The 17,753-nt window shown below is 35.0% G+C and overlaps 1 protein-coding gene across 1 annotated transcript; it reads right to left on the reverse strand.

Annotated features, from left to right (window-relative positions):
- Window positions 1-182: 182 nt before the first annotated feature.
- SLC35B3 (solute carrier family 35 (adenosine 3'-phospho 5'-phosphosulfate transporter), member B3) lies at window positions 183-16,487 on the reverse strand (the record flags this gene model as incomplete). The annotated part of the gene is made up of 7 exons (XM_009704001.1): window positions 183-846; window positions 1,959-2,028; window positions 6,456-6,567; window positions 6,972-7,064; window positions 9,874-9,971; window positions 14,654-14,761; window positions 16,333-16,487. Coding segments are annotated over 7 exons (787 nt in total), but the record flags the coding sequence as incomplete, so codon positions are not given.
- Between the last annotated feature and the right edge of the window lie 1,266 nt (window positions 16,488-17,753).

Raw genomic sequence — 17,753 nt, forward strand, 5'->3', positions numbered from 1 at the left:
CTGCTCAGGTCTAGAGGCCCATTCCCCCCTTGTAAAAGCAAGGGTGTTGACTGCACAAATTCAATCTCATTTTTGTTACTTGCAAGCAATAATCAAAAAGAGTAACACCGTAAGATTTCCGTAACAATTTCAATTATTATAATAAATACCAAGTTCTGTGATGATCTAATCAATAACTTAAAAAAAACCCAACATTTTTATTCAAAATGAAAAAGAGTGACAAAATAACATATTCTAAACCTTCCACCTTTAAAATCGCAATTTGGTCAACCAGTTGCTGATTAGGTTCCATTAAATGTTAATACAGTACTACATTTAAATTACCCCACTTAAACAATTAACAAAGAACCACTGATCTCAGATCAGCCACAAGGCCAATATTATTAAAATGCCCAAATTAGTCTTCTACTGTGTCCCACTTGGAGTGCAGCTTCTTAGCAGTTTGCCAGGAGCTGCCGTCCTTCATTGCCTGATAAAGCCACCTGACAATGGCCTACAACACCTTTTACGATGAATTCAAGTGCTCTGAAGAAAGGGCTCACAAAAATGTGCATTTCTAGCAATCTGCAAACAGACAATAAGCCTTCAGCTCCTTTGGTTTTAATAATGTTCCCTTTGGAAAGTGAATCAGTTGAAGACTGTTCCAATAAAATAATAATAGTAAGTCATAGTCTAGACAAGGCATAAACCACTGTCTATACAGTTTGCGACAACGTCCTTGTTTTTCTTTCTTCCACACTTTTTTTCCAAAGACCACGCAGTGAAGGCAGTTTGATTTTATCCATATTCTTACTGTAAACATTAAGAAATATACCAAGGACAACCAGTAAGCCTGACCACACGTACCTAAAAGGGACGGAGAGGAGGGGAAAAAAAGTTACCGTTAGCAATTTATCTGTAGCTATTACATACCAGTATTTCTGGATTAAATAAAAATAAAGCCTCTACATTAAGGAGAGAAGAGTTCAGGAAAAAAAAATAATACAAACCACAAATTAGCGGACTCTGAGAAAGAATTTGCCTGAATCTTTATATTACCATCCTTCCACCCTTCCTTTTCCTGTCCTGGCTGGAGAGCTTATTAAGGTGCATTTATAGTTAAATAATAACTAAACAGTAGCTGTTCTTTCTTACATGAATAAAGTAGTCCTAAGGGGTTTTAGTACGTTTTTCCTTCCTACGGTTATGACAGCTATACTCTCTATTACTGGTCCAAAACGTGTTCTCACTCAGTGCCTTATATCCATACTTCCCAACGTAAGGACATTTTTGTTTCAGCTCTCCATTATTCTAAGCCTCAAGAAATTTAGCCCCATTTGGGCATTTGGCTGTAAGCTTTGTTCTTAAATCTCAACTAAATTTATACATAGCAATGAAATTGGATACTGTTTTGTTTCAAACCAGAGCAATTAGGATCAATGTAGCAACTTAGCTGCATTATTCAATGGAAGTCCTTCCTTGAAATTAAAAAAGGGAAGAAACTCAAGCTCAAAAATCTTGCAAGTTAATGTATCAAGATAATAGATGCTTGCAGTTATTTAAAAGGGCTAGCTAAGAACTCGAACCTGAGCTCATAAAAGGGGAAACAATACCGTAATGAAGAAAATGCCTGCCTTTAGCTGAATCTTCCTCCATAGAGAAAGTACCTAAACAATTTATTAAGCATCATAAGCACTAGATATTATGTAAGATTTTTCTTAAAAAACAACAAAAAAATCCCAACACATGGAGGAGCTTGTCTTTCAGACCTTTAGAAAAATGATAACTAGTTTCTCTAGCATGATGAGCATCAACAAGTCAGTCAATATTTACCGCAGATTACCAACATTTGTAGAAGATACAAAATGAAAAGCATTAAAGCCTGAATATGATTAATTAATGCTGTTATATTCCCATGATCAAGAACATGATTTTTTTATAAAATGTATAAAAACCCATTTAAAACTATAAATACTTACTGTAATGTGAATGGCTTTGCAAAGAACAAAAAAGAAAGCACAATGGTCATTGCTTTTCTTCCTGTTGTTACTGCAGAGGAAAACAAATATTTACTTCTGTAAAAATTCAGTTACAGCAAAATAACATAATATAGGCTTCAATATCAGCAGATAACCTCATTACATAATTAAGTGTCCGGCTAAAACGATGATCATCCTCAGTGTAAACACAGACTGCAGATACACTAGTCCAGTGCAAAACAGATCTAGAACCATATGCCGTTTGAAACAAGTACACTGCATCAGTAGCATCAGCTCCAGTCACAGTATCTGCAGCAGAGAAACTTCCAGAACAAGACTTGCTATTTAATAGCTTCATGCTAATCAATTCAAAAATATCTGAAAGCAACAAACAATCCTTGCAAGTAACTGATGGTATAAACTAATCTGTTAAAGCAGAAAAAAAGTGGCATCACTGTTAGGATATACCAAATCTCTTGCCATTTCCACCTCATGTTATTACAGTTCAGTGGTGTTTCGGGCTTTATTTTTTTAAGTGGAATGGGATCATCATCTTGTCATTTTTCTGAAGTTACTGAAAATTTACCTAACAGTGCAGAGAAATACAATTTTGTTTAGAAACCTAAGAGACCAAGGATGTCTGCCTTCAACAATTGCATTGGGAAGTTTTCATCAAAAACATTAAGAGACCTTACAACTAGAAAGAATCAAAGTAGTAAGAAGAGTTGAGAACATAATCCTGTTACCAAAATGGAAGTAAACTATATGTTTGGATTACTCTTAAATTAACTATAGCTCCACCAATTATTTGAACAATTTCAATGCTATCTGCTATGAACAAGAATACACTGTTGCCAGCCAATTGTATACTGGGAAACCTATACAGTTTATCACTGAAACAAAAATCAATAAATGAGTAAAGTTATAGAAAATATATTTTTTTTTTTTTAAAAAAAAGTAACAACAGAGCCAGGTGTACCAGTTTAGCTATGGAGGTTAAGGGCCTGAGAAGGTGTTATTCTATATGATAGTGCAGGCTTCTCACTTAAGAAAGACTCCAGTACAATTGTCTGCACTGAAAGAAAACTATTTTTTTTATTAACAGAAAATATTTTGCTTACCATGAAGTACTTTTTATTATACTATACTGGAAAGCCTTACTTGTATAACTACATCCACATTAGTCTTACTGCAACATACTGACAAAAGGAACCAATGACTACTGATGTTTTTCACGCTGTTATGGCTCCTAAAGCAAGTTTTATTCTCCCCAACTCTCCCCCATAAACAAATATTTACTTAAAAGCATGTGTTGTAGCAAAAGAAATAGCCCTCACCATTGCTATATCTGCCCCAATTTCAATTTTTTAGTAAAAATTTTCTTTACATTTTAAGAAATTTATGCGCATCAAATAAAATTATTTTCTATTACATGAAAAATTAAAGGAGAATGAAAAAGAAAATTGAGTTTTAATTAGAAAACAGTTTACAGATGAATAATTTAAAAAATGGTTAAATTACTTCAGTTTTTCTAATTACGATTATTTCTGTTCTTTCAAATCAGTTATTAATTAAAATATTTATGTAACCATTTCCTTCTAAATTAAGTGCCTTTTCTTCTTTTTCCCAATTAAGTCTGATAATTTCTCATTCTGCTAATAGAAATACAATTTTCATTAAACTCTTTCACCTCACTCCTCCCCAAGAAGGGGGAGGGTGGATGGGGGGTGGGAGGGACAGTAATGAATGTGGTGTTCTTCCAAGGCACAATAAACATTTTCACATTGCTACAGGCAAGACAGAACGGGCTCAAGTGTTAGGATTGTCAAGGTCAGGCATAAGAAAACCTGGGAAGAGTTTGGTATTCCACAGAATTTTAAAACATTTTTTAGCACAGTAAGACTTTGTTGTTTGTTTTTTTTTTTTAAGAGCTATTTTAATACATGAACCAACTCTCTCATCTGGGCCAATTTCCAGTCAGAAGATGTACTGAACTTTGCTAAAAACAAACGTGAAATAGAAGTGCTGCAGAGGAAATAAATAATAGGAAATCAGAGCATGCAATCCTCAGGTCTGAAAAAAACTGTCTATATTTTCCTCTCCGCTACTGCGAATGACGTAGAGTGTCATCTGACAGAAACCAGGGGGTAAATTTTTAGGGGTAAAGGGAAGAGCAGAAAGTAGCTCCACGGCATCTTGCTAGACCTCCCCCCTCCCCCAGGTCCTTGTGACTAAAGTTTGTAGTTATGAAAACTTTTAAGAAAAGGTAACCTGGGGAAGGAATGAGCCTGGCATAACTGTTCTTGATAGACTACTGTAACAACTACAGAAATGATAGAAGATGCTAAATAGGCAATGACTGATTTATGAAAAATACACTCAAGTTACATTTTAAGAAGCAACAATTTTCCACAAACAATTTTATGTTCTATAGTGGTTGTACATGGTGAAGAGTAATAATTTTAGGGAGAGTCTGAAAACAGGTGTAGAAGATGATGATGAAAAATGATCAAGTGTCAGATGTTTCCTTTAGTGTTGTTAGATACATAAAAAATGTTAACACTACAATTAACTGTTGTTACAATGAATGGCAAGGTCATTTCCCCTTATTTGAATAGTTGAGGATATTCTGATATATAAACACTTCAACTCTCTTGACTGTTTTACAAACTCATAATAATACAGGTTAAAAGCATTCACTCAAAATACAGTTATGTCATTTGGCTGTAGCTAGCTTTGCCACACTTGGGTAACGCTGCATACTAAAATATGCCACGGCCTTACAAATACAGATGCAAGCCACAATAAATTAGTACAAATAATTTCTGAGCAGCAATTTCTGTTGCATCTGTCTCACTAGTGATTCCTTTGATTTAATCATATTCTATATTGCTTCTTCCATTAAGGATCTCAGGCAGACAAAGTATAAATGGGCTCTGAACACACTTCCTTCTTTAAAGCTATATAGTTGTCCTTCGACACAGAGTATGTTTAGTTTTATCACTTTTCATTGTTTCTAAGGCACACATCAGCCATTGTATTACTAAAGACCAAGCATAACAAGATGACATTACTTCCCAGCACAGTACTGAGACTCATTGTGCTCAGTGGCTTCCTCATTCACAGACAGCCAATCTCAGCTAGCATGATTTCGGTCTCTAAACATGATTTTTTCCAGATGACTGATTACTCAACATGAAGAATATGTCCAGTTGCATACAGGATAAGAGTCAAGTCTGAATATCTATAAAGGTTGAAAATCTATAATGGTTGCATCTGCCTTTTGCTTCACATCCTCCTTTTCCTCATCTATCTGGACACACATCTGGAGCATGTCAGCACAGATAGGTCTGACTTGCATTTATTGCTAAGAAATTATTATATTATTAGGTGAGAACACCACATCACAGAAACTTTTTATTGGTGCGTGAACCATCACAGGAGAACACAAGATGCCATTTGGTGACCTTCTAGGCCTGGAGAGGATTCCAGTAACTTTTGACATATTTTAGGGACATACATTGTTTTACATTCACGTGTGGCTAGCATACACATCAGCGAGTGGCCCAAATCTTTTCAACATATTACTGATCAGAGTTCTTTACATTTGTTTCTTCTGACATAGTTGATACAGTCATATGCTGTACTAAGCATTTAACAGAAAACATGACTGCTTCCATTTTTTGTGGGACAATTACATTGGAAGTCTAGAAGAAGATCTGAAAGACTAGACAGTCTGCTTCTGTCATTAACAGGCTTGTATCTGCCCCGTGAAAACACAAGTTGCAATTTAGAGAGAATACAGCAATTGTTACACAGCCCACCAGAAGCTTGTTTAGTTCAAATCCTGACATCCAAAACTAATACGCATCCTTTATTCCCTTCAGTTTAATAAAAAGAACTGAGACCACCACAAAAGTCAGAATTTGTCAGAATTTGTTCCACTTGAGTTCTTTCTGAACCATCTGGAGTGTACATTTAACATTGCCACAGCAGCATTCCACTGAGCGTATATGGACATTTAGAAGCTTTGGGGGAGTTCTTCATAGTTTTTCTAGCAATACCATTTGTTGGAAATCTCCAGAAATTCTGTGCTTAGAGACTATGACACTGTCTACTATGCCTTACTGGAATATCCTTACTTTTCCTTCCATGTTCCAAATAATACCTATCTTTTCCTTACACCTTGCTACACATTTCCATTGCAATTCCTCTGTTCAGAACAGTGTTGTTTCTGCACTAAAACAGCACGGGCCATATGCACAAGATTACTTAACAGGCTCTTCACAGTTGAAACTGTGGCACAGAAAGAACCAGGAAGCTCTCAAACACCTACTACTAGTGAAGATCCATGCTACCTAAACCACAATCAGTCAGCACAAAAGAACAGAAAAAAGAGCAAGTAAGAACAATTCTCAAAACCTCTGTCCTAAATAACAGAGTAGGATTACTTCATGTTTTTATACCAAAAGCAGTAAAGATATCATTTGTTCATACCTGTTACAGCCAGAAGGGCACCAAAGATTTTAATCAAAGCTAGAACAAAGGATATGCCAAAATACCCAGTCAGGGAGAAAAGGAATGCATAACCATAAGTCTGAAGTGGATGCTGCAAAAACAACAAAAAAAGCCTGTTAGGAAAATGTAAAACAAACCCTGACGTATTGCAAAATGACATAAAACTACAGACTTTAATCAACCGCTTGAGCAATAATAAGTTGTTCAACAACGCATTCATGCAAAGTTCCTTACTTAATATTAGTCAAATAATGGAAAAATAATAATGAAATCATAAGCTCATAAGTCTGGTCCTGTGATTTTGTTTTGTTTTTTAAAACATTACCCTATCTTATACATCAGACTGTAACAACTTATTTAATGTATGAATTATACAAATTAACCTGTTTATATTATGAAAATACAACTTTAGAGAAGTGATGAGATTTTTAATCCATAGAGAGCAATGTTTTCCGATGAAGTTCTTCAAAGAAAAAAGGAAATCTTTACACCTACCTTTGAGCAAAATGTTACTGCAGGGCTTAATCCACTAGTGCATGTTAATCCAAATAAAATATACACAAAACCTATTGAATAGGAATACAAAACCTAGAACAGTTTAAGAGAAAATAATTACCAGGTGATACTATACAAAAGGACAAAATTAAATGCTTTCAAATGCTTGGCCCTATTAATATGCTCAACTTCTCAGAGCTGAATTTCCAGTGTTTGAAGATTTTTTTATTAGGATTTCTGCAATAGCTGATGTACAGTGACAGGTGAATAAGAAGTGTTAGAGACGTTCTTCCTACCCACAACTACATAAAAAAAGTTTTGTGAGCTAGTCAGTTAATAATATCCCAAGGTCAACGCTGACTGAGGTAAACCCTTCAAATTCAGGATTTCACGGCCTAAATAAAACTCCACACAACTATGTAATTTCGTAGTTTGAATAATATGTTAAATGTATTTATTTTTCTGCCACTTATCCTGCACAGTAAAGATCCATACTACATTAAATGTGCAACGTGTAGCACATAATCACCACGAACTGCCAGAAGTGTCACCTAAGTTTCATCTGTGCCACTTCAGTGCACGTACACAGTGCACCTGCGTTATGGTTATAGCATACAAGATTTTCAAGTATGATCAGCTCTGGCCTAGTTCAGTACTCAGAACAAACTATACTCAGAAAACAGGTAATCTTTTCATTTTGTCTGTACCGTTATTTAATTCACAGCTTCATACAGCAACAAAAGAATCTTCATCCTACCCTTTCCCATGTAGAGGCAACAACAGAAGCTGGAACCACCCATCCATACATCCTCCCATGCAGTGGGAGGCACTCAGCTGTTTGGGCAACATCTAGGGGCCTTTTCTTGTGGGAAAGGGAGACAGTGAACAGAACTACTCTACTAGCTAGAACATGCTGATCTACTATACTTTCAAAACTCTGTATCAATTACAGGCCTACATCTTTTGACACAGGTTTCATCAATTGTTTTCTTGTTATACTATCTCAATTATTTGCAAAAATAAATCTACTAACATTTGATAACAATACCATGAGACAACGGAACACTTTTCACCGCTCTGCAATAAAGGAGGATGAATATACATTTCAAGAGCAGACTGGTTTCAAACTCTTAATAAACAATTGACCTGATCTTCAGAGCTCCCTTTTTGCAGTGTTGGTACACATAAAAGTTAGTCTCTAGTTGTTCATTTGCCTCTGTATCCAGCTTTTTTCCCAAACTACCCAAAGACCTCACTTTTTACAACCAGGAACAAGCACCACATTGCTAGTTCTTTGTTAGGCAGTACGATATAAATCACTTCCTTAGAATCACACACAAGGCAAAATCGGGTATCTTCCAGAGCAGTGGTTACTATTTCAGCTGCAAGGCATCTTTTAACTTTTCGTAATTGCTTAATCCAGGGCAAGTTCCAAATTCGGCAACAAAACAGAGATCCTGGAGATGACAGGTTCCTTTACTATTCAATTTTATTTTGAGATCTCCATCCATTAAACATGATCTCTGATTCAGAAGATGTCTTAAATTTTTACCCAGCCTCAAGTCTAGAAAAATTATTTCTGCTATTATGCTTGCACTTCTGCACTGAATTCTCCAAACAAAATCCTGGAATGTAATCGCTAGGCCTCAAACAAACAAAACCTTTATATCCTTAATCACTACACTGATTCTCTGTAGAGAATACAATATGAAGACCAACATTTGTCAGACTAACACAGAATAAAAAGCAAAGTTCTGGAGATAACAGGAGCTTCATAGGTAAGGCAGTTAACAACTGTCAAATGACTGCTGGCAAGATGCAAGTGGGCAAGAAAACAGTTAGAGTTTGTACTTTGTTTTGGATTTCAGAGATTACAGGTATAGAAGGCTGCACTGGGTCAGGTGACGTCCATGTAGCTAAAATCTCTGCCTCCAGCAGCAGTCAACAGTGAATAATAAGAAAAAGTACAAAAATAAAAACAAGAATACAGTGACACTTTTCAGGTATATTCTTCTACTTTTCAGAAACTTGCAGGTCAAACTTCTTGAGCCAACCTAAATCACTTTCTGCCTTAAATGAGGCTTCTTTCTAATTTTTTCACCATTTATGAAGCTATTCTCATAAATGAGAAACTGGATTTTCTAGTTTAATGTCAAATACATGCCAAATGTGAAAATTAAGTTTAAATAATATTTTTACTTGTGATATATTCAAATAATCTCTGTTACAACAAAAGATTTTCTTGTATTTAGTCAACTTTAGAGAAAAAGATGCCAAATTCAAACACAAGTTTTATCTAAAAAGAAAAAATAAGCCAGACCATACGAACAGATAATCCATGTTCCAAATATGTATATAAAAAGTACCAAGCAAGACTTTTTCAAAATTATGTGTCTCACTGAATCAGGAACACACATATTCACCCATTCTGAAAGTCAGAGTTCTACAGATTTCAAAAGCTCAAAGACGGTTGCCTCTCAAACACCAGCACACTCTAGAATTGCAAGTCTACCAAGTAAGAAAAGCAACGTGTTCCATGCTCATCTATAGCAGAAGAAAAGTATATATTTTGCAGAAATTAAGTGGATGATCATACAGAAAACACTCAATTGATTTCAGGCCTGCAGGGTAGACAAAGAAATTGTTGCTAGAAATGAGTGTTTCTACAGCTGCAATACACATTTGAAGTTGGATACAGAAAGCAGCACCCTTGGTTAAAAACCAAGACAAACAAAAAACCAGCAAATGCCCCCAAACAAACAAAGAGAAAACCCCCATAGCAGTACACCAAGACCTCTTCTTTATATATGCAAGAGAAAAGCAAATTAACTTTCACGTTTTGTCATTGTACGCCTTGTCTAAGGCAGAATTTTTTTTTTTAAATTGCAAATCTGGTATTTACCATTTCTGAATTAGAACCATTGTGCAACTTCATAGCTTTTTCCTGTACATTTCCTATAACTGCATCCGCACAGAGGGCAAGGGATATTAGGACCACACCTAATATAAGAAAACAAACAAACAAGAACCTGTTCAGAATATTTATCAGCAGAGTAGTGATGAAAACCACTCTGTACTTATCCTGAAAAAAAATAATAATAAACCCTGCTCTATATCATATTCTAAATGTCAGCAAAACTATTTCATTATAGCAGTATAAAGCAGTGCCCATCCCCACCTTCTCCACCAGTCAACCCCTGAGCACTATGTGTCTCTAAGCTTGATAGGTACATCTAGACATTGCTATAGAAGCCAGCTGCAGTTTTTGTAGTAACAAGAGTGGAAGAATGTCAATTGCATTAATTTAAGTATTTTTAATGAAGATAAATAACCAAAGAACATACTCCTTTGAGTAGTTAATCCTAGATTATTTTTTCCTGACAAAGGCAGATACAAATGTTAGATGTAATGGTAAAATAAATGCAAGAGGATTCACAGTGGAAATCTTTCATTACTGAAATATTAATTTTAAAAAACTACTGTTCAGGTGCAAAACCCAAGGTTTTAGGTTACCATATTTGTTCACAACAAAGTCACTACATAGTCAATAATGTAATCAGCTTTCCAAGAACAAAAATTAATAACTCTTTATCCATGCCAGTCACAATTCATTTCCCAACCTCCAAACTTTGATTCTTTCATGACTGTAGCAACTGTTGTATTTAATGATGCATACAGGTTGAAATAACACTTTTCTGAAGTATACAACAGTACAGAAGACATCAGTCATCAAAATCATGTTTACTGCCTGCTCTAGTCTTGGTTCCTTAAAACATCGTCAGTGTCAGGAAAGAATGAGGAGTGGAAGACTAGAAACAAGCGGTGTTATATTTTGTTAATACTATGTTCAAAATAGGCATTTTGACAGGCCAAATGGAATATAAACTCCTGACAGAGAAAAAAACCCAAACATCCCAGCTCCTAGGATTTTCAGAATGGAAAGATTTAACATTTTTAAGACCAATGAAGTTTAAGGTGGCATCTCCTTGGCAAACCTCTGGACATATGGGAACTTCCAAACCAGTGTTTTTAGTTTGGGAACCATTTCCTTTCCCAGGCTAGACTTATGCAACTGAAGCAACAGAAAAAGACTCTTCATTATTCAAAGTTATCAGGCATTGGAAAAGCTATGACTCAATGGAAATTACATGATAACCTGAATAATATTGGTTATGCTAAAGACCACAGTATAGATGTATTAACTAGATGGATTCAGCTCTGGTCCAAAAGTATAATAACACCTCCAGCTCGGCAATAGCCTTGATGCAGATCACTTCAGTAAAGTGTCCGAGTATGCCTCCACCTGTGTTTTCTATCATGCTTGTTCCAGCAGTGCTTAAGGGCCCAGGCACATCACGGGACAAATGCATGGGTTGAGTACTGGATTGAGATGAAAAGGGGACCTGGAATCTGACATGCAAGTGCACATGGAAAGGAGAAATGTAGGGACAAGACAAACATTATGTACACACACAGTTTGGAGTATGAAGAGAATTGTTCCACTGTGACAGCACTGCTCGTGCCGAGCAGCAGCAGCAAAACCATGAACGACACCAGTAACATTATGTACTATGTAAAGCATGAGTAAAAATGATTGGATGAATGGGTCCTAAATTAGTTCTGAAAGAAATTAAACCTGGAGGTCTTGCACTAACAGACTTGATTGAAACACTACATTACATTGTATTTTACACTATTAATGTAATGCCTGAAGTCATTAAAATATTAACACTGCTTATACATTTATAAGCTATTGGATATTTATATAAATTCCTCAACAATACATTCTCACACTTGCAATCCCCACCACGCAAATGTGTTAGACTAGTGAGCTGTCTGGAGTTTACCACCTGCCCATTAAGAGCTCTTCGATGCTCCACATTTTAGAAGACTGCCATGCATAAGGTTAGAAGACACAGAAGAGTTAGCTAACCAAGTAATATCATCTTAACAACAGCGAAGCTAAGGACAAAACACCTCTGTCTGCAAAAGACTAAACTGCACCTGTATGAACACTCTAGGGTGGAAGAATTTGCATGCAATTCATATTTTCACTGTGTCTTCACTCATGATAGTAAATTTCCACTTACACCTGTAATGCCATAACAGCAGAAGCTCCTGTAGCACCAATGTTTCAAGACTGTCTCCTTCTGCACACCTCTGTCTTCTGGTTTCTCTTCTGGAAGTGCTGTATCTATTACTCACAGCTATTTAGAATATCTACCACTACCTCTCCAATGTGATAATGCTAGGAGACACTTTGAGCTCTTAGCACCAACTCCATCTTGAAAAGTATACCTCTTCCTTAGTTACAAATATGTACCTGTTCTGGCAGAAGAGAGTTTCTGTTTTCTTGGCTGACTTCTTTCATGTGTAAACAAAATCTATGTAGATTCCTTTTTTGGCCCAGCAATACTTAGATTGGATTTCAATAGCGGGAGTGGGGGGGAAGGACTATAAAATTGTTATCCAGACAGTACTTTTATGTCTGCTCATGCTCCATTTTTAGTATTTGCTTCAGACAATAAAGATTATGTGTTTGGTTTAACTTCACAGCACAGTTTTGCTCTCTTAGAACTGTAAAATGTAAACAGTTTTGTCCTTCACAAGTTAGTAGAAGTTCTATGAAATCATGCTAGAATCATATTAGTCTGCATGGAAACATTCTACATAAACGTGTATAAATCATTGGAACAACCTCAGGAATTTACGGGGCAGTAACTAGGCAGTAACATAAAACTGCAACTGCAGAAAACAGTAATTCTGAGGTTTAACTGTTTGCCATTTATGTTTTTGAAAGTTTTCATATCCTTAAATACTTTGCTATTTATTTGAAGATATTCTATGAAGATACAAAATTAAATTCTGTCTCTCTGCTTTCAGTTCTTATTCTGTGATTTACCTCAAGAAAAGTGTAATTATTGAAAAGAATATGCCATTTTGCAGAGTGAGCAGTTTTTAATACTTCTTATCACTGGTTTTACACTTCGGCAGCTATGTATTTCTGCAAATCAGAACACTTCTTGAAGGAAGGGACCATCTATCTCCATAATTCATCCAAGAAATGGAAAAACTCCATCTTTCCCATTATGAAAAGTTTCTTCTGGTTAAATTAAGTGACATGGGAATAAAACAAAACAGGCAACAGGGAATAGAGAAATACAGAAAGAACATTCTCAGAAGGTGAGCAGGAGAATTTTGAATCACCTTCCTAAGGGGAGATCCAGACTTCTGATTTCTAGTTCTATATTCTGTTTTCACAGAACTAACTTCCTCCAAATGGTACTGCTCTAAGCTTCAATATATACAGACTTGTCTGAAGTGTTCAAAATAAATTAGTAATGAAAGACAACCATGTTTATTTGCTGAAGATATTTAAAGATTTTTATCTTGTTTTGCAGATCTTTCAGGAAGACAGGGCTTTGCTACATTTGCTGCACATCACCTTATCCCATTCAGTTGAAGAATCAACTTTCCAAATCTTTTCAGAATTAAGTCATAACACATATTTAAAACAATTCAAATTTTACAAAAGGAATATATTAACATGTGAATGCACTTAGAGGCTATAGTCAAAAATAGCTGTAATGGTAACATATATCTATACATCAGAAACACTAGAATACAATTGCATGCTTACCAACATCATACTGTACTCAAAGTATGTATTTTTTTCAAGTATTCACTCTGTAACACCACACATAATCACATTAAATGCAGAGCAGGTTATATAATTCACAGATTTTTGTAATTTCTTCCACTACCAGTAGCACTAAAATTACATCAAAAGGCATGAGAATTAATTTATATGTGAGGTAAAATATAGTTTAGACAACATCACAAATTGATCATAACTAACACTAGATGCAATAATACTTCGTGGGGATAAAAAGTCTTTTCCTTAAAGCCCAGAACTTATTACTATTTTTAGGAACAAAACTTCTAAATCAGTGCATCCACTATTAAAAAACAAAGGTTTCACACTGAACATCTGTCATAACAGTTGTCGTAACTCATCTCAGAATTTCAAAAGAAGAATACACTAAAAGTTGAATACTCAAAATTTTTTCAAGGTTCAGTATTAATCCAAACACTGGCCAAGTAAATAACATGGATTTTATGAATAAACAGATCTTTCTTGTCATTTGAGAAAGAAATTCAACTAAGTTTTTAAACCCAAGCAGGTTAAAATCTTTTCTTTGCTTCAGATTTTACACAGTATAGAGAAATTAGAACGTGGGCACTCCAACTAAGAACTACAGCAAATCTGAGTGAGATTGACAATTAATATACAGTAAATGGTTCTGAAATGGAAAAAGACTTAAACCTTTAACTAGAAAAGACAACTAATGTTTTGAAGTTTTAAAATGGTCAAACTGCATATTATCATATTTATTTTAACATCTCTACTGGGAAGTAAGTAATTCTTGAGAACAAGCAGAGACATTCCAACCTAAAGGGTGGAATTTCCAGAAATTTTAAGAACCTAAAACCTAACACTTAGAATAAAGGCTTCTTCTGCCACAGATACAGTTCTGCTAGTGCAAAGTAACAATGAAACCTGTATTTTCCATATGATATCTGAATACACTCCACCAAGAAGTCTCAGAACTTCTATGGAACGCTTATTGTAGGAAAAAAACAAGCATTTTGTTAAATTGTAAAACATAATATATCTTTACCTGTCAAGTTGAAGTTTGGTGCAACTGTGCTGTCAGCTAAAGTAAACCATATTAATCCAAGACTCATACATAGGGCAGCAGACACATCTGCAATATTGTAACGTTTTCCTACAAAAGCAATACAAACAACATGAATGGACTGTTAACACTCTCAGAATTTCATGTTTATCCTGTTTAGCAGACTAGAAGGCAAAAGAAAAACTGTTCCAATGTCATTATTTTACTTAAGCAGAAGACTTCATGCTCTGGCCTTTCATGACTGGAATTAGTTTCTTCTACAACAGCAGTTCCTAACATGGAAGAGGATCTTAACAGATAATATCTGATTCTTGTGGTCAGTTTTAGTTTTACTCCTAATGACATAAAGCATTCTGAATGACATAAAGCACATCCTCCCATCTCAGCAACTTCAGGACAACTTAGATGTTTTCTTAAGATTTTTTCCCTCATGCAAGACATTTTGTCTGTCTTTATTATTTAGAGAGAAGCCATTCCCAAACACTAAGAGATGATTTGAGTACTTTTAGAACCCTACATTGTCTTTTAGTTTGGGAGAGATGGGATGTGAAAGGGGGGTGGAAAGACAGTAGGGAAATGAAACAGCAGGAGTTAGCATATCTTGTTTGAACTGACATACTCTTTTCCCAGAAGCTGTACTTTCAATATAATCTTCCAAGGGAACTTTTTTGAACTGAAAATTTTAACTGAAATTTTTAAAAAATAATAATAGTAATAAAAAACAAAATCACAGCTTCTGAGAATACAACACTACTACAACACTATATAAAGTTTCACAAAACTTTAAGGGAATACCAGTCTGCACTAAAAGGATACAAAATGACACAAAATGACTCCTAATAAATAGGTAAAAATAAAAGGTAAATACTGTGCACATATGTTCACACGTAAACTTGTAACCTCCTCTGAAAGTTCAGCCCTTTCTATTGCAACTAGGCGGCCAGAATTAACTAGAGAAACAGAAATATATCATTCTAGATTCTGTTCCGTAACACTTACCCACGCAGAGCTTTACTGACAAAATGAATGCTTATGTATTGAACAAACAGGAACTTTTATAATATACTTAAGTCTTCTAAATCGAGAAATACTGAAGCATGTTTATTCATATCACTATAGTTTTTATCTGTTGTTCTCCAGATCCCTTTTTCTGTTCCTGGAATACGAACTATGACTTTAGGACTAGCCAGAGACATGTAAAGTCAGACGCATTTCTGATTAAATGTTTATATAAAAATTTAGAATGTTAATTAGGAATTTAGGAATCAAGCTTTTCAAACAAGAAGAGTAGGGGATTTCTTCATAAATCATGGCTGGATTTTTTTTCCATTTCAAGTTTTCCATTTCAGTAGTGAAAATGTTTCATTTATGAAGTGATTTGGTTTAGAAAACAAAGTTACATTACTTAAAAACTAAGAAAGCCTGCATAAAACTGACCTGTAGAACTTCTTTTTCCCACATTTTCTGTTCATCTAATTGTACTTGTACACTGCCTGAGAGAATGCTTAAAAAATTCACGTTTTTCCTCCTACAGGAAAAATGCCACCTGTCCTGCTCTATCCAAGAGCCTCAGTGGAATTTAACAAAGTACAGGATTCCATACACGACTGCCTCCCCAAGAAACAACAAAAAAATCATCTAATAGCAAGACTAACACTTACCTTGTATAAAAACCCCACCTATCATAACTGGAATCAGCTTACAGCACTTGAAGATGACTTGAGTAGGGTAATTCAGATATCCTAAAGAGGTATTTGACAAACCCATAGTTCCCACTGTTAAAAATGCTATTATCATGTAGGTTTTGCCAGGAATTCTACAAAATATAAACATACGAATCTTGGTATTACAGACTCATCTAGAGGAGATGTAGCTTGGAAAATTTAGGTAAAGGAATATGTTCGTAATACAACTGGACCATCTTTCTCACTGAATTTCATTCCACAACCGCAATTTAAAAACACACATAAATGACTGACTTCAAATTTAATTTCTTTCAATTACTGCTAATAAACAGCATTCAAATACAAGACAATAAAAACTTCATGGCTCATGAAGTATTCAAGCAGTAATTCTTTAACCTCCTTCTGAGAAGGTGTATTATTTACAGAAGAATCAAGACAAAGGCTTCAGGTTATTTGTCAAAGGAAACACAGAAGGTTTGTATTCCAAGGTACCCTGGATCTTAGTCCTGTCATGGTTACTGTTAATTTTTTTGGTGAAGTTTTCACATGAACATTGATATTCTTAGAATAAAGAAAGTTGAAAAAAGTACCATCGTTCTATAAAACTCAACAGAACTAAGAGAGAAGTGATTCTGATATCATGGAAGGGCTCGTTGAACATTTTCAGATGTATTGTTTGCAATTTGATGAAATTATCACCTGACAACAGATGATCCAACAGTAATTTTTAGCAATTGCTGTGCTTAATTTGTGAAGTGATTTTTTAGTTATTGTTGTGCATATGTTCAGTTATTTCTTATGTATACTCAGAGTCACATTAAGCAACACAAGGAGAATTCTTGCTGTAACGTTGTCTTATCCATAACTCATTATGTGAAGTAGGCATACTCTGAAGCATGCAAGAAAAATTCAAAATTTAAGAAACAGATTTCTGCATAAAAATTAGGAAACAGATTTTTTTAGTGTCTACAAGAAGACGCCTAGGCTATAGAAAATAAAATGTAAAATACATTTAGGATCTACATTTCCAACGTAACTTACTTACAGGGTCATGCTCTGTAAGCATTAGCAACTATTTGGTAATCAAAACCTAAATACTAGTTACAGAACACCCGAAAGGTACCTTTGCAATATTATCTGATACATCTCAAAAAGTCAGATAAGTTGAAATATAAGCTGTCACTGTTCAAAATAAAAAGATTAATTTATCAAAGTTATGGGTTGCTTGGCTTGTCCTGGTTTTGGCTAGAATAGAGTGAATTTCGACTGAAATACAGTGAATTTTTTTCCTAGTAGCTGGCACAGTGCTGTGTTTTGGATTTAGTGTGAGAATAATGTTGATAATACACTGATGTTCTAGTTGTTGCTAAGTAGTGTTTATCTCGAATTAAGGATTT

This window comes from Cariama cristata, unplaced genomic scaffold (assembly GCF_000690535.1).
Source record: "Cariama cristata isolate BGI_N322 unplaced genomic scaffold, ASM69053v1 scaffold20297, whole genome shotgun sequence".
Taxonomy (NCBI): domain Eukaryota; kingdom Metazoa; phylum Chordata; class Aves; order Cariamiformes; family Cariamidae; genus Cariama; species Cariama cristata.